The 22,851-nt window shown below is 52.5% G+C and overlaps 12 protein-coding genes across 12 annotated transcripts; 5 read left to right on the top strand and 7 right to left on the bottom strand.

Moving 5' to 3' along the window:
- The first annotated feature begins 7 nt into the window (after positions 1 to 7).
- ASPSYDRAFT_39326 (putative GPI-anchored cell wall protein Pst1) lies at positions 8 to 2,242 on the top strand. The gene is made up of 3 exons (XM_040845876.1): positions 8 to 303; positions 355 to 724; positions 790 to 2,242. The coding sequence occupies exons 1-3, from the start codon at positions 216 to 218 to the stop codon at positions 1,784 to 1,786; spliced, it is 1,455 nt and encodes a 484-aa protein (XP_040708405.1). The 5' UTR covers positions 8 to 215; the 3' UTR covers positions 1,787 to 2,242.
- ASPSYDRAFT_75173 (DUF3431 domain-containing protein) lies at positions 2,137 to 3,460 on the bottom strand (the record flags this gene model as incomplete). Its single annotated transcript, XM_040850789.1, has 4 exons — positions 3,197 to 3,460; positions 2,991 to 3,135; positions 2,330 to 2,917; positions 2,137 to 2,242 (listed from the first exon to the last, which is right to left on the bottom strand). Exons 1-4 carry the CDS (start codon positions 3,333 to 3,335, stop codon positions 2,137 to 2,139), a joined length of 978 nt encoding a protein of 325 aa, XP_040708404.1. The 5' UTR covers positions 3,336 to 3,460.
- Positions 3,461 to 5,815: 2,355 nt separating this feature from the next.
- akr1 (putative aldehyde reductase (AKR1)) lies at positions 5,816 to 6,975 on the top strand (the record flags this gene model as incomplete). Its single annotated transcript, XM_040851377.1, has 4 exons — positions 5,816 to 5,862; positions 5,915 to 6,101; positions 6,155 to 6,571; positions 6,622 to 6,975. The coding sequence occupies 4 exons, from the start codon at positions 5,816 to 5,818 to the stop codon at positions 6,973 to 6,975; spliced, it is 1,005 nt and encodes a 334-aa protein (XP_040708403.1).
- Positions 6,976 to 7,076: 101 nt separating this feature from the next.
- On the bottom strand, positions 7,077 to 8,154 carry ASPSYDRAFT_141341 (NAD(P)H-quinone oxidoreductase; the record flags this gene model as incomplete). Its single annotated transcript, XM_040841133.1, has 2 exons — positions 7,077 to 7,700; positions 7,780 to 8,154. The coding sequence occupies 2 exons, from the start codon at positions 8,152 to 8,154 to the stop codon at positions 7,077 to 7,079; spliced, it is 999 nt and encodes a 332-aa protein (XP_040708402.1).
- Positions 8,155 to 9,050: 896 nt separating this feature from the next.
- ASPSYDRAFT_142230 (MDR family NADP-dependent oxidoreductase) lies at positions 9,051 to 10,326 on the top strand (the record flags this gene model as incomplete). The annotated part of the gene is made up of 5 exons (XM_040841224.1): positions 9,051 to 9,602; positions 9,669 to 9,807; positions 9,859 to 9,928; positions 9,987 to 10,041; positions 10,096 to 10,326. 5 exons carry the CDS (start codon positions 9,051 to 9,053, stop codon positions 10,324 to 10,326), a joined length of 1,047 nt encoding a protein of 348 aa, XP_040708401.1.
- A 156-nt stretch (positions 10,327 to 10,482) lies between these two features.
- ASPSYDRAFT_193120 (MDR family MFS transporter) lies at positions 10,483 to 12,173 on the bottom strand (the record flags this gene model as incomplete). The annotated part of the gene is made up of 2 exons (XM_040843668.1): positions 11,198 to 12,173; positions 10,483 to 11,133 (listed from the first exon to the last, which is right to left on the bottom strand). The coding sequence occupies exons 1-2, from the start codon at positions 12,164 to 12,166 to the stop codon at positions 10,483 to 10,485; spliced, it is 1,620 nt and encodes a 539-aa protein (XP_040708400.1). The 5' UTR covers positions 12,167 to 12,173.
- A 210-nt stretch (positions 12,174 to 12,383) lies between these two features.
- ASPSYDRAFT_64241 (S53 family peptidase) lies at positions 12,384 to 14,990 on the bottom strand. Its single transcript, XM_040850275.1, has 5 exons — positions 14,547 to 14,990; positions 14,196 to 14,459; positions 13,914 to 14,131; positions 13,749 to 13,869; positions 12,384 to 13,696 (listed from the first exon to the last, which is right to left on the bottom strand). Exons 1-5 carry the CDS (start codon positions 14,753 to 14,755, stop codon positions 12,589 to 12,591), a joined length of 1,920 nt encoding a protein of 639 aa, XP_040708399.1. The 5' UTR covers positions 14,756 to 14,990; the 3' UTR covers positions 12,384 to 12,588.
- A 410-nt stretch (positions 14,991 to 15,400) lies between these two features.
- On the bottom strand, positions 15,401 to 16,633 carry ASPSYDRAFT_168372 (glycoside hydrolase family 11 protein). Its single transcript, XM_040843388.1, has 2 exons — positions 16,218 to 16,633; positions 15,401 to 16,151 (listed from the first exon to the last, which is right to left on the bottom strand). Exons 1-2 carry the CDS (start codon positions 16,478 to 16,480, stop codon positions 15,752 to 15,754), a joined length of 663 nt encoding a protein of 220 aa, XP_040708398.1. The 5' UTR covers positions 16,481 to 16,633; the 3' UTR covers positions 15,401 to 15,751.
- Positions 16,634 to 17,054: 421 nt separating this feature from the next.
- On the bottom strand, positions 17,055 to 17,543 carry ASPSYDRAFT_334527 (uncharacterized protein). Its single transcript, XM_040845096.1, has one exon. It carries the CDS (start codon positions 17,381 to 17,383, stop codon positions 17,117 to 17,119), a length of 267 nt encoding a protein of 88 aa, XP_040708397.1. The 5' UTR covers positions 17,384 to 17,543; the 3' UTR covers positions 17,055 to 17,116.
- ASPSYDRAFT_64239 (uncharacterized protein) lies at positions 17,109 to 18,893 on the top strand. The gene is made up of 5 exons (XM_040850274.1): positions 17,109 to 17,817; positions 17,865 to 17,925; positions 17,975 to 18,218; positions 18,270 to 18,498; positions 18,564 to 18,893. The coding sequence occupies exons 1-5, from the start codon at positions 17,562 to 17,564 to the stop codon at positions 18,737 to 18,739; spliced, it is 966 nt and encodes a 321-aa protein (XP_040708396.1). The 5' UTR covers positions 17,109 to 17,561; the 3' UTR covers positions 18,740 to 18,893.
- A 706-nt stretch (positions 18,894 to 19,599) lies between these two features.
- ASPSYDRAFT_142294 (Spg1/Tem1 GTP-binding protein) lies at positions 19,600 to 20,719 on the bottom strand (the record flags this gene model as incomplete). The annotated part of the gene is made up of 4 exons (XM_040841229.1): positions 19,600 to 19,698; positions 19,749 to 19,823; positions 19,872 to 20,164; positions 20,215 to 20,719. 4 exons carry the CDS (start codon positions 20,717 to 20,719, stop codon positions 19,600 to 19,602), a joined length of 972 nt encoding a protein of 323 aa, XP_040708395.1.
- Positions 20,720 to 21,052: 333 nt separating this feature from the next.
- On the top strand, positions 21,053 to 22,651 carry ASPSYDRAFT_54063 (ribosome biosynthesis protein RRB1; the record flags this gene model as incomplete). Its single annotated transcript, XM_040848789.1, has 3 exons — positions 21,053 to 21,251; positions 21,304 to 22,564; positions 22,627 to 22,651. 3 exons carry the CDS (start codon positions 21,053 to 21,055, stop codon positions 22,649 to 22,651), a joined length of 1,485 nt encoding a protein of 494 aa, XP_040708394.1.
- Positions 22,652 to 22,851: the final 200 nt, after the last annotated feature.

The following is a 22,851-nucleotide window of genomic DNA, read 5'->3' as shown; positions in this document are numbered from 1 at the left end:
ATCGCGAAAAAAAATAGCAGCCAAGTCGAGCTAAACAACTAGTCTGCTCCAGTTTTGGAGAAATTAGATCAACGATAAAAGAATCCTCGATCCTCCAGGCACCGAATTCCCAATAACTGTCCACCATGCCGTCCTTGCGTTTTGCTGTATAGCCACGATACCCATTCCTCCAGGCTCCTAATGACGCACCGACACAACAACTCATAGTACGCCGTATGATCTTCCCAATGATACGCCAATTACTCCTTTCTCTGGCCTTGACGGCCCTCGTCCGGCCGGTCACAGCAAACAGTTCCTCATCTTGTACGTCATCTCCATGCACACACCTGCCACACCCCAGCTAACAACACCCAGGCACAAGCGTAACAATAACCTCGCAAGCCGACGCCGACTCCGCATTCTCAGACTGCGAGGACATCAAAGGCAGCGTCACAATCTCCTCCTCGGCAGCCGGAACGCTCAATCTCGAGAATCTGCAGAGCGTCAGCGAGGACCTGAAAGTCGAAGACACAGGCCTGGTCGGACTCACAGCACCAGACCTGCAAAATGTCGGCGGCGGAGTCAAGGTCACGGGCAACGATCAGCTGAATCGTCTCCAGCTCGATGATGCGCAGACAGTGGGAGGCGATATAACCGTGCAGGACAATAAAGCACTAACAGACCTGCGCATGGATAATCTCCAGACTGTGCGTGGGAAGATGGATTTGGATGGGGGGTTTAATACGTAGGTTTTTTTCCCTTTGCCACCTGCGCGCGTTGTGCTTGTCGCTGATGACCAGGTAAATAAAGCCTTTCCTTCGAGAATCTCGAGCGCGTCAATGGTGAATCCTCTATCGTCTCAACCGGCTCAGCAGGGTGCAGCGGCATCGACAGGCAGAACGCCGAGGAAGGCGACAACGGCGACGTCTTCACGGGATCGTATTCCTGCGCGACCACCACGCCCTCGCCGTCATCAAGCTCGTCATCAAGCCCATCGTCAAGCGCGTCTCCGACTGACGACTCCGGCTCCGGTCTCAGCGGCGGCGCAATCGCGGGGATCGTCATCGGTGTTGTTGTCGCGATCATCATCGCGCTTATCCTCCTGTGGCTTTGCCTTCGTCAGCGGAGGAAGAATGGCGCCGGTGCAACTGGGGCAGGCGTCGCGGCTCTGAGAGACGCAGAGAAACAACAACTGACCAGCCAAAACCAACCGTCCAGCACGGTCTCGCCCAACGGCAACGGCAACGACCACGGGTCACCCATTGCCGCAGCAGCGATAGGCAGATCTACCTCTGGTACTGAACGAGGGGTCACCGGAGCAGCAGGGACAATCCCACGGCGGCCCGTGTCAACAGCCTTCTCGACAACAACAGCAGGGCTCACATCATCCACCTCGCCATCATCCACAGACCCGTCCTCTGGCCCATCGGGCCCCTCGTCCTCGGGTCTTCCGTCATCCCTAACAGCTGGTTCTGCGGTGGCATCCTCAATGCCTGTCCCCACGTCTCTGATTCCGGGGACGAGTGGGCCTGGGAACCGCAATACGATTAGCGAGGGGGATGCGCTGTTCTTCAATGCGGGTCGGACTGCGCCGAGGCGTCGACCGTCGGAGTCGGATGTGCCGATGCTGGATAGCGGGGACGTGCATGAGGTCCCTGCGGTTTCCGTGGCGGAGCAGGAGGGGATGAGGAGTGGGGAGAGGGTTGTGGGCGAGGGGGCAGTGTTTGAGCTTGATGGTGGGTTTGAGGGGGCGAGACATCAGAGGGCGATCCATGGAGAGGGTGGCAGTAACACTACAGGTGGGTGAAGTTGTACATGATAAGCTATGGCGCTGCAGTTTTGTATATAAAGATACCTATGAAATTATGACCGTCCAGTTTATTCCTTTATTTCATCGCAAACTGCCACAGACTCCAACCCCGTCAGGTATCCAGTTCAGTCTCGCATTTCTCTCGTTCCGACAAACAACAGACACCGTGTCATGCCAATGCAAGCAACCCGTATGCTCCAACCACTCATTATATGGTACAAAGATGATACCCCAGGAAAAAAAAAAAAAAAAAAAAAGCAACCGTTGAATTTTGGACCATTTCAAAAAGGCAAAGTAAAAAATATTTCCGTCAATCGTCTATTACGTAGGTCGAGTAAGCATATTTTCTATAGTGAGGCCGGAGCGCGCACTGCCTGCAGTGTCTCGCCTGTGTCCGCCAGCGGTCCGCACCATCCATAAACGTCACAACGACATTGCTCGTATCGGGGACAGCTGTAAGTAGTAGAAGAACGCTCGTTAGCAAACCGGAATTGCAGCACAGCGCGCAAGATTCTAGAACAAGGACAAGGACAAGCATACTAGATCTCTTCCATCCCAAAAATAATATGCCAGATCTTCTCATACACCCAGCCAACTCCGAAGCTGTCCGTGCGTTGCGTTTCCGCCGCCCACTTCAGCATGCGCTCGTAGTCGGACCGGGGCCGCTGGAGGATGCGCTCGCGGCTGACGGCAAACTGTCCACAGCATACATTGCCGATATGCTCAGGGACCTTTTTATCTCCGACATTGAAGATTATTTTGTAGACCTCCGGGAAGAACGCGCGGATGTCGTTCCCGTCGATGTCGATCTGTGTTGGGTTCCACGGGTGCACGCTCGTGGGGCACCCCGGGTCGTGCTTGCACCGGAGGTTAACGTAGCCCATCGCATCGACAGCATCAAGGCGGACATTGCGCAGCGTCGCTGGCATTTCAAAACCAAAGAGATCGTTGTGCCATTGTTCGAGGTTGGAGTGGATGAAAATCGAGTAGGGAGGGAGGTTGTCGTAGTGATCGACGACGTAGGAGAGGTATGCGGCGGCCTCGCGGCCTCGGGTTGTATGAGGGGTTAGAAGGCGGTGGTCAGGTATATCATCGGTGCTGTAGATAAATGGGATGGTTTCAGGTCCGCTGTCAAACACAAGAAGAGTTAGTGTTGTTCCCCACTGTTCAGCCGGTTCTGTTTTGGGCGGCGATGACGCACCGTTCTTTGCAGTAATCTAAAAGCCACTGGAGGTCGTCAGATTTCGTCGCTGCTAATATCAACCCGACTCGGCTAACATTGCTATAAGTCGCTGTGATGTCGGCAAGTTCGCGAATGGCCTGTTTACGGTTCGATTCCTGTTGTTCTATTGGAGCCACTGTTAGTACTATTCACGGGTTGGCTGTCAGGAAATGCGAAAAACGAACGCTTTTCTCGAAGATGCTGTGTTACAGGAAATGAGCCGCCGCCATAAAGGAACAGTGCGATGGTACTAAACAGCAGAGCCAACAGCGTCAGCCCAGCAGTCCGGGGCGCTGGCCAACGGAAGAGACGCCGTTTGGGCATCAGGAAGGATCTCTCCAGAGCCGGTTGGACGCAGGCGCAATAAGACGGTACGGTTGAGACAGCTGAGGCGCGCAGGAGACGATAGAGACGAGAAGCAAGGTGGTTAGAACAATAATGGAAACATGGATGAGAACAGAAAATGGCCCCAGGCTGTGCTGTCGCTAACCCTGTTGGGTCGCTGAACGCATCGCAGGGCGTACGTAAGCAGACAGCACCCTTCCAAGATCCGGTTCTGTACTCTGAAGGGATGAACTATGGAAGGGTCAGAAAGGCTGGGCGAATCGGAGGCTCCCCTTGGCAAGGCTGAGCCAATCAGGGTCTATAATGGCCCACTATCACGTCAATATGGCTGTGTTGATGGGGCTGAAAAACACAACACCATTCCGGACTGGGTATAGCATATGCAGTCCTCTCAGCGTTTGCACCTTTATTTAGATTATTTAATCTACCCCAGCCCTATTAACGAGCTTATCTTAGCCCACTCAGAAGCGATCTGAGCAGTCAATAAGACCTGTCTCGCAGTTACTCAGGATCCTGGCCAGGCAAACAGAAATTAGGTATACGTTTGCCAGGAAATTATTGTCCCAACGCACATTCGCGGTATGATGTCGAGTCCTACACACGTACTTAAGCAAGATCAAGATCCGCTGGGTCTCATTAATCAGGACCACGTGCTCGCTTTCGATGTTAGCCAGATGGAAGCCAAACATGCCTGAGGTATACAACTAAGTTATTCCCGCAAATTAATGTATTGCGATTAGAAATAACGCGCACTCATAGACACAGGCATTACGTTTAGTGCATTTTCACTTCGATATATGGCTATACGCGTATATATAATTACATCGAGCTTTACAGAAAATATACTAGCATCCGCAGGTGGTGAGGATCCAAATCCATTTAATCGCAAATTCTTATGCACCTTCAAGTGGTCAACATGCAATCTACAACTAGACACAAATATCATATTGCTCCACGTATCAACGGAGATGTAGCTTAGCCGTGATCATTCAAATTCGATCCGACAACTTTTCCGATGCGTCAATATTGCCATAAGTAAACTGGCATTGTCTGTATCGTGATTCTTCCATTTGTTAAATCTGTACAGAGTTCTGGCCTTTTGCTTTTCATTTCCGTCCCTACCATTGGCGAAAGCAATGGATATCATAACATGCGGCCTGATAACTAGTATTTTTGCAGACTAGTTGCTGCGCTTATAAATCAGTAGAGTATCTGCTGTGCTTTGGCAGACGACGACAAATGACCTTTGATGAGACCACATGGTCAAATGCTTACTAGATTCTAGTCTTCTATTATAAGTATTCATACGCAGGAGTTCGAAATAGTGAGGTGGTAGTTGAATACTGCCATGGGTCAGTCGTCTTCAGTGATTGCAATGGGGGCTTCCTTGACTAGGGCAGATTATGGCCTTGGTCTCGCTGTTAGAATACAAGCGGGACACCATTTTACCGAAGATGGGTCATTGAAAGAGCGAGGGTAGTGTTGATATTAGGCGTGGAACTGTAAGGTAGATGCGGGGCGTGTCATAACTGGCAAGCGATGTTGCCACGAGAACATGGACAGAGCACAAAATAGAGCCGAGTTTCGGTATTGGGATCACGTCCCCGGTCCGATCACCCTGAATATGTGTGGAATCTAGAAGCGCTAGCAGCCAAGCCTAGATAAGCTGCAGAGCTGGATAGCCGAATACCGTAGTTACTGAAGGCGCAACCAGCGGCGGTTAATTGAGCCTTTCGAATGTCTCGAAGGAGTGTTTCTCGTCAAACCTGCCGGCAGGCTTGGTTGCCTGACAGACGGCCGCTTGGAGTTACCCCGGCAAGCGTGGGGTTGTTATGGAGGGCATGGAAATCAACCGAAGCGCAAGAACTCAAGCAGAAAGTCCAGCCGCAGAGCACGACCGAAAGAGACAGATTTAACCGCGAGACAGCGGAGCCGGTCTTTCTCCGAGGCGAGAAACCGAAGGCCTGATAGGCCGAGGGGCTGGCCGCAATTTATCCGTCGAAGCGGGACAATTTCCCCTTTGAGAGCCCGCTCTCTTCCCCACGGAGGAGTGTCAACCGACTGACATCACCTCTGCTGAACTGCGAACCTGCGCGTCAGGACATGTCTGTGAGAGTGCATGCAGGGTGAAGACTGAACATGCCGTCGTTGAGCTGAAAACAAACCCGGGTTGAGATTCAGGGAAACTGCTCTGATGTGAGAGGTGACCCCACCGAGGGGTAACTGGAGAGATGGCGGGGATCAAGGTACCAAGACCTGGATTCATGGATGGAGGGATGGCATAATTACGTTACTAAGATGGTTGAATGGTCGGAACATCAATGCCACGATGCACCTGTCGAACCCCACCGGAGCTGCGTCTGCGCGACCTTTTATTTCCCCTCCTCCCCCTCCCAAGGTTTGCTTCTCTCTTTCTTTCTACCATTGACTCTGTCTTCGTCCATCCATACTCAAACACCATGTCTCTCGGAAAGAAGGTTACTCTCAACACCGGTGCCCAGATCCCGTATGATGCAGCACCCCTTTCTGAATTAATCGCGTCTACTAACTGTTTACAGCCAGCTGGGATTCGGTACTTGGCAGTCTGCCCCCGGCCAGGTTGGCGAGGCTGTCTACCAGGCCCTGAAGGCTGGATACCGTCACTTGGATCTGGCCACCATCTACCAGAACCAGCGTGAGGTTGCTGAGGGTATCAAGCGCGCCTACAAGGATGTTCCTGGCCTCAAGCGTGAGGACATCTTCATCGTACGTTCAAACAGCCTGGTTAAACTGCACACTTCTGTATTAACCAATTACAGACCTCCAAGCTCTGGAACTCCCAGCACGACCCCGCTGTTGTCGAGAAGGCCCTTGATGAGTGTCTTGCCGAGCTCGAGCTCGAATACCTCGACCTTTACCTCGTCCACTGGCCCGTCGCCTTCAAGACCGGCGACAACCTCTTCCCTATGGAGGCCCAGAGCGATGCTCCCGGCGGTGATGTCCTCATCGTGGACGACATCTCCATTGTCGACACCTGGAAGGCCATGACCAAGCTCCCCAAGTCCAAGGCCCGCGCTGTCGGTGTCTCCAACCACACCATTAACCACCTCGAGGCGATCATCAACGCCACTGGTGTTGTCCCTGCTGCCAACCAGATCGAGCGTCACCCCGTTCTCCAGAGCAACGACCTGATCGAATACGCTGCTAAGAAGAACATCCACATCACTGCTTACTCCGTATGTCTCAAACCGGCTGTTTAATGTCCCCCACCAAGCTAACGATCTAGGCCTTCGGAAACAACATGTTCAACATCCCTCTTCTCGTCGCCCACCCCGACGTCAAGGCCGTCGCTGAGGAGGCGTCCCAGCGCACCGGCAAGACCGTCACCCCCGCCCAGGTCATCCTCAACTGGTCCCAGGTCGGCGGCCACTCGGTCATCCCCAAGTCCGTCACTGCCTCGCGCATTGTGGAGAACTTCCAGGAGGTCGAGCTCACCCGCGAGGAGATTGCCAAGGTCTCCAAGCTCGGCGAGAACCGCCGCCGCTACAACACCCCTTACGTGGCCAACCAGCCCCGCTGGAACATTGACATCTTCGGCGAGGAGGACGAGAAGCCTGCCACTCACAAGGTCATTGTTTAAACGGATGTGCTGGTCACTTACGATGTAAATATGGGATAAAATGAATAATAGATGAACCCACCTTGTCCACGTCGTAGTCTGTTGTATCGTATGGTGTATATCTAAATAGTACAAATAAGCTTCCCCTTGGTCTGATTACTCTCCATCAACTTATGCGCCTCAACCACATCCTCAAACTGAAACACCTTCTCAACAAACACCTTAAACTCCCCACTCCGCAACTTCTCCAACGCATTCTCAACAACCATATCCCTCAACTTCCTCTGATACCCCTCATCCCGACTCCTCAACGTACTCCCCTCATACTTCACCCTCTTCCTCAGGAAATACGAAATATCCACCCCTCCCTCAACCTTAACACCGCCCAAAAACGCCAAATTGACAATCCGCCCATCCAGCGCCGCAGACTTCAAGTTATCCTGGAAATATCCAGCCCCGATATAATCCACGATGACGTCGACGCCGCGCCCCTGCGTGGCTTTACTGAGCTCCTCCGCCCAGTCCTGCGTGCGGTAATTGAACCCAGCCGTCGCGCCGAGCTTGTCCACGCAAAAGGCGATTTTCTCGTCCGAGCCCGCGGTGACGTAGATCGCGGACGCGCCGGCGGCCTTTGCGAGTTGGATCCCTGCGATCGAGACGGAGGATGCGCCTGCGTGCCAGAGTACGCTGTTTCCGGGCTTGAAGGCGCCGACGAGATGTAGGGCTTGGGTTGCTGTGATCCATGTCTAGCCAGAAACACCAAAATCAGCAATCAGAAGATGTAGAGACTCTTAGAATAGGTAAGTAAGGGGATATAAAAAATACCTCAGGAATACCCGCAGCCTCCTCCCACGACAACTCCTTGGGCTTATGGATAAGCATCCCTGTCGCAACAGAAATATACTCCGCATAGGCCCCGCCATACGCAAGCCCAAAGACCTCGTCGCCGACTTTAAAGTCCTCTGTTGCGCCGCCCGCGCCCAGCTCGGCAATTGTGCCGGAGAATTCCACCCCCAGGGTTGGCGGTGCTTGAGGCGGGACGGGGTATTTGCCTTCGCGCTGTAGCAGGTCCATGCGGTTTAGGCCGAATGCGTTGATTTTGACGAGGGCTTGCGAGGGACCCGGTGTGGGTGTGGGGATTTGGTCGATGAAGAGGGAGTCGGCGGGGCCGGAGCCGTTTTTGATGCCGATTGCGCGCATAGTTTGGGGGGCCATTTTTGGTTTTTGGTGATTTGCTTAGAGAGAGAGGAAGAGGCAATGGAAGTGGTAGTCAAGAAAGTGTGAGGATGAGGGTGAGGGGTCGAGTATGATGTCGTTGAGCGATAAGAGTGATTGATAAGCAGGTGGGTCGTGTTTCCGCACTCTTCTGTTCTATACGTCTCTTGATGATTTGCTTCTTTCGAATTCCGATACAAAATAGGTTACAGTTATTCAATCCGGACAAAAGGCGGTGATTCGGCTCGCTTTCAGCTGCACCCCAGAGCAACAGTACATACCCGGAACAGCTAGAGTCTTGCCTAGTATGCCATGGCGCACTACTCCTATTGCCCAGGCAATGTGCCGCCCAACGATGGAGAGGCAGCTAACCTGTCTCAGCCTGTCTCCGGGCCGAGGTCTGCAGCGAGCGGAGATTGCAACACAAGTGCCCGGTATCAACTTCAGCTCTTCAAGTCTATCAGTAACCAGGAGTGAGGTTAACACTAAGTAGTAGATGTCTGAGCCCCACGGACCAGGGGATGCAGGGATGCAGCAGCAGGAGCCTGTCAGCACTAAACATAAGGTTAACCCCGGGAGCTGAAGCTCTATCCAGCGCAGTCCTGCACAAGAACAAGCACTCTACCAAGCTATACGAGGCCGCCGTTTCACAGTGGCACCAGTGGATTATCGGCATGACTTCATTTCGGATACTTTCAAACGGTGTGGATCCATCCGTTCCAATGTGGATGTCGCCGACGAGCTAAACGGCCTGCTCGAGTCAGTCACTTAAATAAGACCTGGGACCCCCCACCGCCTGTTCTAGATATTTATCTTCCCCGTCAAAAAACATCTCATCTGCCCGCGGCCACCACCAGTGCAACCTCAGTCAATCGCCCAAAATGCCGTCCACACGCCAATGGATCCTCAACTCCAAGCCGACAGGCACCCCCACCACAACAGGCGACTCGCCCACCTTCAAGCTCGCGACCATTGACCTCCCCGCCCCAACCGCCTCGCAAGCGGTCCTAAAGACTCTCATGTTCTCCAACGACCCGGCTCAACGCACCTGGATCAACCCCGATGCCGACCCCGAACGCCTCTACATGCCCCCCATCCCCGTCGGCGCGCCCATGTCCGCCTTCGCGCTGACCGAGGTCGTCGAGTCCGGCAACCCCAGTGAGCTGCCTGTGGGGAGTCTAGTCGTCACCGGCCAGGGATGGACCGAGTACGCCGTGCACGAAATCAAGGGTCTGCAGGTTGTGCAGCCGATCCCGGGACTTGACCGCGGCCATTTCCTGGGCGCGCTGGGCTTCACGGGTCTGACTGCTTACTATGGCATCAAGGAGGTTGCGGCGGCGACGAAGGAGGATACGGTTGTTGTCTCGGGGGCTGCGGGTGCGACGGGCAGTATGGTTGTGCAGATTGCGAAGAAGATTCTTGGGTGTAAGCGGGTGAGTTCCATATTCCATATTCCATCTTCGTCCATACACTTTTAGGAAGAGGGTTAACATGTGCAGGTTATTGGTATTGCAGGGACAGACGAGAAATGTCGCCATGTTGAGAAGATCGGTGCCGATGTCTGCGTGAACTACAGGAAGGACACCTTTAAGCAGGATCTGATCAATGCGACGGAGGGCTTCGCTGATGTTTACTTTGGTGTGTTAAATCCCAACCCTAACTACGACTGCTGTGTCTGACTTTTGATAGATAATGTCGGCGGCGAGATCCTTGACTTGATGCTCACCCGCATGAAGCGCTTCGGACGCATTGCTGTTTGGTACGCCACCGTGAATCCTATTAATACTCTGTAACTGCGTGTATACTAACAGTCCCAGCGGCACAATCTCAAACTACAACAGCGCCGAACCCACCGGGCCCAAGAACTTCTTTGTACGTCCAACCTAACATACTCAAATTCCAGTAGACAAGTCTAACAACAAGCAGGAGGTCGTATCCATGCGCCTCAACATCCGCGGCCTGATCGTGCTCGACTACATCCACAAGTTCGCCGACGTCATGGCCGAGCTCGCCGAAGCGTGGCAGCAAGGCAAGATCGTGATCGACGACTCGATGCAGACGATTGTCGACGCCAAGTTCGAGGACGTGCCGAATGTGTGGTTGAAGTTGTTTGAGGGCGGGAACACGGGGAAGCTTTGCACGAATATTGTTGCTTAGTGGTGATATGTATAGACGGTAGAGCATACACAGATATACATAGTATGACGTAAATGAAGATAAGATTTAAAAGCATCATAGCGTATTCGGATTAATTAATGGAACCTAACTAAGTAGCTGTATAAAGTCTAGTTAACAATCGCTAAGAAAACATTTCTACTTTTTTGTACCTTTCTTCACATTAACCCACTCCATAACAACAACCCCCAAAACCGCCACAACAGACAAGCCCACCCCAACATAAAACGTCTCCGTCAGCGCCTTATTATACGCAACCAACACAGCCCGATACGCCCTCTCCCCCTGTGCCTCAAGAACAACACTCTTCACCTCCGTTGCCCCGCCCTCAATCAATCTCCCCGCATCAACAACGCCCCGCGCATAAACGCCAATATTCACACGAAGCTGATTCCCAAAGACAGTCTGGCCAACGGAGACAAATACCGCCGCGCTCAGATTCTCAAGGAACATGACGATCGCGGTCCCAATCGCCACGTCTTCAATGGGGAGTGCGCACTGCGGCGCCGCGAACGAAGTCTGCAGTCCCAACCCCACGCCCGCGCCGAACACGAACTGGTATCCGATCCACTCGGGGCTTCCTGAGGAGACGGAGAGGGTGGTTAGTAGGCCGGCTCCAATGGACATGAGGAGGACGGTGAGGTAGGCGAAGGGGACGTAGTAGCCGATTGTGCTTGTGAGGAGGCCGCCGGATAGGGAGAAGACGACGTAGGCGAGGACCATGGGGAGGTTCATGACGCCGGAACGGATAGGGGAGGCGGATTTTATGGCTTGGAACCAGATTGGGATCTAAATGAGTATATAATGTTAGCGGGGGAGGGGGGGAGGCTCAGGTATAGTGGAGGAGACGTACGTAATATAGCATCAAGAAGAAGCCGGCTGTGACGCCGGACCCGAAGAGGGCTGCGCCCCAGACGTTGCGGTTGCCGAAGACACGCGGTGGGACTGTTGCGCGGTCACCGCTGAAGTACTGGATAGTTGTGAATCCGACGAGCAGAGCACCGGCAAGGACAAGCAGGGCAATGATACGGCCATTGTCCCAGGGGTATTTCGTGCCGCCCCATTGAAGCGCGAGGAGGAGGCAGATGACGCCTGGAAGGAGACATAACGAGCCTGGGACATCCATCTGCTTGATTTGATTGAGGACTCCGGATTGGCGATTATTGCTGCCAGCAAACGATGGAATGAGGAAGACGATCACGAAGGCCGGGATAACGCCGAGAGGGAGATTGATGTAGAAGCACCATCGCCATGTGAGGGAGGCGTTGTCGGTGAAGGCACCGCCCATAAGTGGGCCAGCAATGGCAGCGAGGCCGTACATGGCACCGAGGAGACCTACAAGCGTTGGCCGTTTTGGCGCTGGGACAGAGTGCGCGATTAGCAGGAATGAGCCGTTGGTGACCCCACCAGCACCCACGCCTGCAATGGCACGGCCGATGATCAGGGTCATGGACGACGGCGCAACGGCGCAGATGAGGGAGCCGAGTTCGAACAGAAATAGTGCAGCGAGATAGACCCATTTGACGATGTAGAAGGTGTACAGCTTTCCCCAGAACAGTTGAAACGCACAGTTGGTCAGGAGGTATGCACTGGCGTACCAGCCCACGTCTCCCAGGGCGTGGAATTGATCGGTGATTTTTGGGATGGCACTGGAGAGGATCGTGTTGTCGAGTCCGACGAGGAACATGGAGAGGTTGAGGCTGAACAAGAGGAAGGCGAGCTTGACTTTGCCAGGATATTGTGGTTCGTCTGGTTGAGGTGGCTCGTCTCGTTTCTCAGACACGCCATTGGAGGCATTGCTGAGTGGAGGATCGTCTGCCATGGTGAAGAGAGAATGAGTAGTTGAATATTGAAATTGGATGGACTTGCAGTTTATTTCCAGTTTACTTTCAGTTTATACTCTGTCGGTATACTCAGCTTAAAGCCCGATCCGGAAAGTGGTGCGTGCCAAGACATGAGTCATGGTCACTCATGTGCACTCATAGCCAATCATAGTGAGCATTGTAGCTGTGACTGCCAATTGGATTGAAGCTCATTGTCTGCATTTGGACCTGACATCCATATAGTTAGGTTGCCGTCATAACTGCTCATTAACACAGCCACCAGCTGTATCTACATGGTAAAGACATGAACTAGAGGATAATACCATTTATACAGCCCCAATATATGCAGAACTTATCCGTCAATCAGCCTGGAAATCCAAAATAGTAAATGCCATCCAACCACCGAGGTAGCAAAGCAAAACTACACCCCCATAAACAGCTCCAGCATCCTATCATACTTTGGCGACCCCAGCCCGGTAACAGGATCCCACCCGGGAGCAGCCGGAAATCCATCCGATTTACACGCCGGGTTACTCCCCTCAGTAACATCCCGAAACACCTCCGGATGGGCATAAAGCAGCGGATTGACAAACCCCACAGTCGGCCTCCCAGCTGCAATCCTCTCCTCGTTAATCCGGGTAAGCATTGCCGCAAAGATCGGCGCACTGGCGGAGGTCCCCCCTCCTACAACCGGCCCTCCTTTCCAAAAGACAAGGATGTGCTCGCCGATGGCTGACACGTCCGGGTAGGCACGGCCAATGCGGTTATATATCCCGCCGTTCTGCGCGAAACTGCTGTTGTCCACGCTCTCGTAGTAAGGGTAGCTCAGGTCCACGCGGGAAAAGTACTCCTCGACCGCGGCGCGCTGGTACTCCGGTCGCTCGAAGACATTGCTGAATCCGCCGCCAGAGCCATAGGAAGCGGCGGCGATTTCGTTGGGGTTATACGGGTCTCCACCTTTGGGTAGCGTAGTTCCACCGACGGTGGTGATATAGGGACAGATGGCTGGGAAGTCCGGCTGGAAGACGGTGCCGTTTTCGCCGAGGCACGAATCCTTGTCGTCGACAGCGACGCCATTATCGCCGGAAGCAACGACGATGGAGACGCCCTGGAGACTCAGCTTCATCCACTCGTTGCATTGGCGCCGGATGTATCTTATGGGGAGGGAGGATTCTGCGGCGCCGTAGGATATGGAGATTACGTTTGTGGGGTTGTATACGCCGCATTGCTTCTCGCCTTTGTAGCCGCCTGGTGCGGGATTTGGGTATGGTGCGTCGAGGGCCTCTTCGGATGCGTCGCAGTAGGAGCCGTCGATTGCGTCGAGGAAGTTGTTGAGGATGCCGTCGAAGGTGTAGTTGGCCTGGTAGACGGGGTCGTCGGTTTGGAAGAGGACCGAGTTCTGCGGCCAGATGAGCGGGTATGAGACTTGGAAGTCTAGCGCAGATTCCGAGCCTGAGTTTACTACTGATTCTGGGGCTGTGGCACCGTTGATGAGTTTGTGGACTGGGTGGGTGTCCTTGGGGATGTTGCTGTTGACGCCGGGTTAGGGTTGTCATTCTGAAGTAGGGCATGGAGGTATACCTTGCAAGTGTGGAAAAGAACAGGTCTAGGTCGGTTTGACTGTAGACGTCGCCCAATGTCTCGAAAATCCCAAGCTCATTCCCGCGAGCTGCAGTCGTGCCTTCGGTGATATTGTACATGACTGTTCTGTTAGTCAATTTCAGTAACAGGAAGCAATATACGTACGCTGAATGCAGGCCGGCGTAACCACCTCATCGCAATATCCAAGGACATCCTTCAACACGTCCGCTAACTCAATATCTGTGCCGATAATGGGCCCAGGGACGAGAACATCAGTGTCGTCTCGTTTCTGCCTCCGCTTATGCGACGGGGCGACCTCTTGGAGCTTGACTCCGGGCGTTATGTAGTCGATATGCGACTGCAACGACAGAGGGATATGATATCTACCATTATCAGCAAGAACAATGGAAAAAAAAAAAAAAAAAAAAAGGTGCCAGGACGACATACTCTCGACAAGCAATATGCGACCGACCAGATTCAGCATGCGAGTATAGATAGTATTCCGCTCGCAACAGCCGCTCCATCTCCCGAGCAGACGCATCGAACTGCAACCATTGCTTGTTCACAGATTGCGAAACACGGCCTCCATCTATTCCCTCTTCTTCCAGCCAAGCACGCACACGATCGACGCTTTCTCCAGTGGGAGCAAACAGGTCATGGACTTGTTCTGGCGACAGATGTTTCCCGTAGATCGGCGAACCAGGATCCGATCTATGCAAGGGAGGTCAGCAAATGCATATGCACTATGCAGCCCAATGTAACATGCAACATATGCTGGGGTAAGAATGAGATCCATACATTTCCATTAATAGGTCGTGTCCCTTATCCAGATTCGACTGGGCCAGTCCAATCCGCACGGGGAGGACCTCCTGGCCTCCGAGTCTTGCAACCTTGCTCCATGCATCAGGTAGGATATCGCGGCGCTCGTGGACGATGTGACCGCTGTAAGCAGCCACGGCGCCCAATGCAGCAACTAAAGTCGCTAGAAGAAAAGGGAGTAGTCGCATTGCAGGTGATGATCCTGAAAGCCAACAACAGGGAGGAAAGGGAGGATATACTGAAGCGAGTGTTTGAAGCTGATTGACAACCGATATTAAACACAGTCCATGAAAAAAAAATAAGAGTGTCAATATCGTGTGTTTTATGGGAACAGACAGGAACAGCCAGGAACCGATAGGAACAGTGGTGGGTGAATTACCCGCTAGTCGGTGAACAATCGGTAGACAATGGGGATGGCTTCATATTGTTGTCCACACTCTGAAACACCAAGATCCAATCTGGCGAGGCGGGGATTAAATGGGAATAATGGCATCCCAAGCTTACCGCCCGAACGCCCTGACATGCAACTAGAACTTCCCCTTGCAGCCAGCATAGTGAATATAGGTACACCCACTGCAGCTATTGGCTGGAGTTGGACTGTCCAGAGCGAGGTTGCACAAGGTTGCACAACTCACTGTGAGCCTTATATTTCCGCTGTTCAAACAGTGAACAAAGCAGTAATATGATCTTACTAAGATTGCCTTACTCTGCTAGTTGCATTGGCCTCTTGTTAGGAAGTAGGGCTGCTGGAGCTCATCACGGAAAGACCGCAACAGCGATGCGTCCAGGTAGAAGGTGAATATGAAAGATTCAATAATGGAGTAAATCTTCAAGGCCGTAGAAAATACATGTTTTATTAGACTGATATATACATGGTACCCAGCTATATCTTTTTCTAATTCGGAATTAGGGCCCAGCACCTCCTGGGGTGCCTGACCTCATGCCGATCCTCGAGGATGCCAGAAATCCTCAACCTACGGAGTACCAGGATCCTGGTAATTATTTTCTTTAATGGATCTGCAAGTAGTGCACGAAGGTCACTTGTGGTAGACTTTGTCCTAACGTAGGCCTAACGTTGGCATCACAAAATACAGTCGTAGATATACTGAGACCTCGTTTCCCACAGACCCCAAATCTTCGATCACTTCTCGGAAAGATATAGACAACGACAGTCCATAAACATCCTAGTAAACAGTAATCGAAGCCGACCCACTACTCTGATACCCCTCCGTGGCCACAATCTGATAATTATGCGTCCCCAGACTCATGCCCAGCCTCGCCCACGCCTGGAAATGATTAGCAGTATTGACGCTCCCCGAAGTACGCTTCGACTGGCGCACCGACCAGAACTGCGTAAACGTGGCCGTCCCTTCAATCGAGGGCGCATTGTACCGCACCGCAGTGTAGATGTCGTATGTCCCGCCATCAGAGCTCACTGTTCCGCGATACGTCCCCCCACTGCCGGGGTTGTAGGTGCCGTATGATTCAACAATGTAGTACTCGATTAGAGGGTTCTGGGTCCAGCCGTATACGGCAAGGTAGCCGTTACCGCTGGGGTTGAAGGTTCCGCTGTAGCTTATGGATCTGTGGCTGTTAGTTGCAGTTTTATTTTATTTTATTTTAGTCTTGGGTATGGTATGGAATATGTACCGTGTACTTCCAGGATTCCAACCCTTTCCACCGACAAAGTTTCCAACATTAGACCACTGCACTGAATACGATCCGCCGCCGCCGTTGGTGTAGGTCACATCGCCGCCGCCGTCGGTCCAGAAGGAGTAATAGTAGCCATTGTGCCAGCCGGTGGAGCTTGGGGTGGAGCGCTCAATCAAGCTTGACTCTTCAGATGGTTTAGGGGCGGCGAAGACACCGATTGCAGTGGTGCAAGCGAAGAGGAGGGCAGAGAGCGAAACCATGATTGTTATTTTTCGATGATTTGGTTGTTTGGTTTTTTTCTCTATGGAAAGGAAGACCGCTTTATAGGCAGGTTGGAAGACATGATCCTGGAGTCGATTGTATGAGAGGCATATTAGGCTGTTTAGACTTATCCGTCACATATTGAATGGCTACATTATGGTGCCCAGACAACGTATCAGGAGTATGCCAACGATGGGCTTTGCGAGTCTGTGGCTATTAACCGTATCCAGCGGACATGTGTCCGTTGCAGAACGAGGTCAATGTAGTTAGTTGGAATTGAGGTTCTATATAAAAAGCGACTTGTTCCTGATCCGAATGGGAAGTGGCTGCTTGGCAAACATAGCCACTTCTTCACAACCACTGATCAATATATTGCTACAGCCTAAATACCTGCAGAAAGCGACTCATGTTCGCGGGGCGGGAGCAATCCCCTGGGCTCAAATTGCGGAGCATGTTCTAGACCGTGGCCCTGAGCGCTCAAGCCTTGTTCTTAATACAATATCGGGTTAAACCCGGTTGATTGCAGCCGAGCGGAATGTGACCTTGAATCTCATGACCTTTTGTTCCTGGTCCACGTCAATTTCGTGACGGACATTGTTTCTTATAGTCTATATTGAGGGAGTGCAGGGAAGGCGTCAGTTATACTTTCTTAAAGACAGTACGTGATAATATCGGGTGGTTATAAACAGCAAGCCTGTGCTCGTTAGTAGTGTCTGATATATTTGTAAAAGGCTGATAGGGTTAGGGTTAACATTTGTTAGGGCTGGCGGATGATGGAGTCCATTACAAAATGAAAACCAGAAGATTGAATTGGTTATTTTAGTTATACTTATCTCCGTAATATTGTCAGCATTGACCGATTCAGGTCTAGGCAAACTGACATCACCACCAGAGCCACTCATTGAACCGCACGCCGACCATGGTTGGCCAGACCTCCACGAAACCGAGACATGGACGATGTTACGAGATGATGTTTAATCATGACTAACGGCCATGTTACACGAGGATTCTCCCACATAAAACTACAGCTCCCACTGCCCAAATACAGGTCGTGTAAATACCCACAAGTATATACAAGCAATGCGCTGGATGCTCCCCAACGCCAGCTTCTGGCGCTCAGGCCGCAATGACCTGCCCGCTCCAAGCCGTGTCATCCCCTTTGCCGGCCGCATAGGCGCAAACCAGGAATTCGCAGTCGATAAAGACACTTGTACGCAGCGAGAGCTCCTGCAGAAATTCCCCGATGCGGCGCCCTGGATCCCGTTGCGAGATGCCCTGTCTCTGAGGACTATTCTACAGCCGGAGCTATGGAAAGCTGCTGTGGTGGAAGGCATAGGTTGGTAGGTCAACTGCTGGTTGATGTAGAAGCTAACAAGCGACTAGGAACATGTCTGCTGGTTTACCTGACCAGCTTTGTAGCCGTTGGCCTAGGCGAACTTGTCAAGTGCGCTTCGCTATCTAATCCTAGCCAGCCCAGTCTAACAAGTCAATAGTGCATTCGCATCTGGTCCACTCGTGCCCAGTTTACTCGGTGCGCTCACAACATTGATATCTCTCCCACTGTTTATATTCGCCACTGGCCCCGTATCGGGAGCCCATCTCAACCCAACAATCACCATCGCGACCTTCTTCGGCCGCCTCGCCACGCTCCCCAGAGCCATTCTATACGTCTCCTTCCAGATTTTCGGTGGTGCAATAGCAGGTTGGCTCCTCCGAGCCAGCCTCGATACCAGATCCGTGCGTTTCTTCCTCGGTACACGAAAGCAGTCAAACTAACATCATCAGCAGTTCATCGTCCCCGGCTGCTATTTCGACACCAGCCAAGTCTCTGTTCGCAGCGCATTCACCATCGAATTCACCACCGACTTTGCCCTCATATTCCTCGCATTCGGCGTCGGTCTTGAGCCCCGGCAGCGAGCCGTCTTTGGACCTGCCCTAGGCCCTATCCTTGTCGGGTTTGTTCTGGCCATGTGTACCTTTTTCACGGGCATTGGTCGTCCTGGATTTACGGGATTCTGTACGTCCTCACCCGTCTAACTCTGATAACTAATGTGTAAGGATGCTGAACTGACAAACTCCAAGCAGGAAATCCGGCTAGGTGCTTTGGGGCTATGGTTGGGTCCCATTTCTATTTCTACCACTGGATACATTGGATTGGGCCACTGACTGCGTCGCTTGCCCATGGGGTTCTGTATTGGCTTCTGCCTCCTTACTCTCGAGATTCGACCTCGGGGGATCGTTCAGAGGCTGTTGCTTAAAATGCGTAGTAAAGTAATGATGGTGTGCGTATCTATATAAAGACCAACTGATTATGTACCTTGCCGTGGTTCATAGATATATACGGTGAGACCGTAACATTAACTATAGATTAATCTTTTATATTTCTCGAGTAATAACACTGGAATCAAGCCCTAATCCACAGTTCTATACAGAAATATATACCTTCGAGTATCTGGCTATGTATTATTTCAAATTTATGAGGAATCGGAGTTGATTGTCTGGATTGTCGTTGCTATCATCAGGCTGACTCTTGGTTGCTACAAGGATGCGTTCCGAGTTCACGCGGTTCGCTGTGGGGAAGAGAAGATACCCTCTGACTTGGCTGCACCCTGTTTATTTTCGTGTTTGGTAATTTATGGGTGTAGCCTTTGGATAGGCGTCCTAATACTGAAAGTCTCATGATTGCGATATTTACAGACAGCTGATCTTTAATTAGCAAAGCCGCTATATTATAGGGTGCGTCATTTGACATTTTATTCAGACGAGACAATTGCAATGTCTTCCGCGCATTAAATACTCTGACATAGTGGATCCTCGCAAGAGAGCGACGGGGTAAGAAAAATACAAACACCAGACGGCAATGACCATACAAGAAACGAAGATACAGTGGATAAAAAGGAAATGAACAGGTGGGGAATTAACACAGAGAAGAAAAGACCGAGAGAAGGAAAGCTCCAGGCGCATCCCAATGCTGGCGAAAGGTTAGGAAGGAAAGAAGGAAAATAATGCAGGGTCACAGAACCCAGGACGTGATATAGGTCCAACCCAAATCAAGGGATTGTTCGGTCATCAACATCGTTCGTCCAAATGCACGGACGCAAACATAAACCTCGCGGGGTTAGACGTTCTTATAAAGCAGCAGAGGTTCGCCGACGTTTTCGATCTCTGGGATTGTACATTTCAGGTCGAAAGCCTTGGCGAGGACGATTTTGAATATCTGCGCTGGTTAGAGCTATCGAGAATTGTGTGTCCAAGGTGCAACCATACCTTCTGTACATTGATACTGTGGCTGGTACTGCTGAAAATCAAGCTGGCCTTCATCGCCTTCGCAAATCGTTTGGCCTGGGAGGGTTAGACTAGAGTCGACTATAACAGGAATGGGATGCTTACCTGGATTGAAATTTCTTCCTGATCCTCCCGCGGGAAGTTGACAAAATGATCGTACTTGGTGCCCACCAAGAAAGGAATCGCAGTCTTGTTGAACCCACGGCCTTGTCGGTACCACTCCTTGATCGAATTCAGGGTACTCTTGCGAGTGAGGTCGAACATGAATAGAATGGCGACGGCATCGTTACACACAAGGGGAAGCATGTTGACGAACTCGCGCTGGCCACCCAAATCCCAGATCGAAAATGTAATCTCCGTATTCCGGATCGAAATTGTCTTCTCCATAAAGTTGACGCCTACACAATTAGCAAGGTCATTTAACTAGATCATCATCAAAGCGACCTACCCAGTGTTTGTATATAATCCTCGTCCCAGCTGCCCTCGACATATTTCACCATTAAACTGGTTTTGCCGATCTGTGCATCTCCGACCATGCCAACCTTGATCACCACGCTGTTTTTCGTTGACTGGGACGGCTGCTTCTGGTTCTGGGTAACTGATAATCCGGAGCTCGGTCTGGATGACGTCGGGGCCTGCGGTTGGGGGTCCTGGGCGGGAGTGTGATATTCATAATGGGCGCGAGAGTCGCTGCTGTAGCCGTTGTGATAGCTCGCCGGAGGGAGGGTGGATTCTTCGGGGGCTGCAATGGGAACGACCGTGGGCGTTTCGGTCTCCGAGGTGTGAGAGAGCGCTTGCGGGGTGTGGTCCAGCTGCTCTGACTGATCCTGCTGCACTTGATGCTGAGGGTAATCTGAGCGGGATTCATGAATTTGTTGCTGTTCGTGCTCCTGTTGTGGCTCGGGGACTGCGGGCGCAGGCGCTTCTGCGACCGGGGGCTGGGCGGGGTCCATGGTGGGACGAACGAGAGGATATCAGAGCGCAGCTCGTGAAGGAGGTAGGGAGAGACGAGAGGTGAAACAAAGCGTAGACAGGAGGGACTGGAGTTGGACGAAGCAGGGAGGGGAGCCTGAGGTCAACAAGAGCAACACAGCGAGAGAGAGCAGTGAGCAGTTCAGCTCCCCAGAGATCGCCGCTAACCGCGATAGGCTTAGTGCGGGCCTCCGACCGTCGACGAAAAAAAAGTTCCTGAACCCTAAAATTATTCCATCATCGCCATCTCCGTCCTCTGCCGCACGACTGGCTCGTTGCTGCTGTCCGGACCGACCGATTTGTTTGCAGAAAAAATGTCCAAGAGAACTGCCGACGCCGCTGACGAGCACGCCGCCGCCCTCAAGGCTGGCGAGCGCCCCATGGCCGATGCCCCTCCCGACGAGATGGGCGAGTTCGAAGACGAGTTCGAGGACGAATTTGAGAGCGAGGATGAGATTCTGGAGGCCGGTGTGGATGGACGACCGGATGCAGAGCGTGAAGCAGAGGAAAAGGGTATGCTTATTTGACGGAATATCGTGGATTGACCGAGCTAACACGAGTGAAGCCGACGCAATGGAGGTAGACCGACAGATATTCATCCCCGGTCGGACGAAACTGCCGCCAGGAGAGGTGCTCTCGCCCGATCCTTCGACCTACGATATGCTGCACACTCTCAGCACGCCGTGGCCCTGTTTATCCTTCGACATCGTCCGTGACACATTAGGCGACAACCGCAAGACCTACCCCGCGACGGTATACGCTGTCACCGGAACTCAGGCGGAGGGCCGTCGAGCGAAGGAGAACGAATTGATGGTTCTCAAGTTGAGCGGTCTGAGCAAGATGGAAAAGGAAGATGAGACAGACTCCGAGAGCGATTCGGACGACGACGAAGGCGGCGAGGCCATCCTGGAGTCCAAGAGCATTCCTCTCGGGTCTACGGCCAACCGCATCCGCGCCCATCAGACTCCGCAGTCTGATATCACCAAGCCCGCGCAGACTATTACCGCGACAATGCTCGAGAACGCTCAAGTGGTTATCCACGATGTCACCCCCCACCTCACCAGCTTCGATATCCCCGGCACCATGCTCCCTCCTTCCGCCTCCAAGCCCTTGTCTACCCTCCGCATGCACAAGACCGAGGGATACGCTCTCGACTGGTCCCCTCTCCAGCCCCTCGGAAAGCTTCTGACAGGAGACAACGACGGTCTGATCTACGTCACAACCCGCACCGAGGGAGGCGGATGGGTGACGGATACCCGCGCATTCACCGGACACGCTTCATCCGTTGAAGAGCTGCAATGGTCGCCGAACGAGAAGAACGTGTTTGCGTCAGCAAGCAGCGATGGCACGGTCAAGGTGTGGGACGTTCGATCGAAGTCCCGCAAACCCGCCGTAGACGTCAAGGTCTCCAACACTGACGTGAACGTCATGAGCTGGTCGAAGCAGACCTCGCACCTTCTCGCCACCGGTGCAGACGACGGACAGTGGGGTGTCTGGGATCTTCGACACTGGAAGCCCAACCCCAGCGCTCCCTCGGCGCCCATCAACGCATCTCCGGTCGCTTCGTTCGACTTCCACAAGGAGCCGATCACAAGTATCGAATGGCACCCAACGGACGACAGTGTCGTTGCGGTCGGATCGGCCGATAACACCGTTACGCTGTGGGACCTTGCTGTTGAGCTGGACGAGGAGGAAAGCCGCGAGGCGGGTCTATCGGACGTTCCGCCGCAGCTACTGTTCGTCCACTACACAGAGTCTGTCAAGGAAGTTCACTGGCAGGCTCAAATGCCGGGGACTCTTATGGCCACCGGTGCGGACGGGTTTGGGTACGTATTACGCTTTATTTACGCTTTATTTAATCAGTCTGCTCGTGCTAACTATTTCGCAGTGTGTTCAAGACGATCAGCGTTTAAAAGTAATGGTTTGGTTAATGACATTTTCATGTTCGTATTGATGATTCTCGACGGCTTGCATCATACCATCGCCGCGACAGCCGTATATAGACATCTTGTTAGGATTCAATGAATGATTATGACATGAAGCGAACATTATCAATCAATCCGCAGGGTATCATAACAGTCTATGGTCTATTTCCTTAGTCTAGCAGTCTATC

This window comes from Aspergillus sydowii, assembly GCF_001890705.1.
Source record: "Aspergillus sydowii CBS 593.65 unplaced genomic scaffold ASPSYscaffold_1, whole genome shotgun sequence".
In the NCBI taxonomy this organism is placed as follows: domain Eukaryota; kingdom Fungi; phylum Ascomycota; class Eurotiomycetes; order Eurotiales; family Aspergillaceae; genus Aspergillus; species Aspergillus sydowii.
Note: the sequence above shows the minus strand (reverse complement) of the source record. Positions and strands in the feature narration are given on the sequence as shown.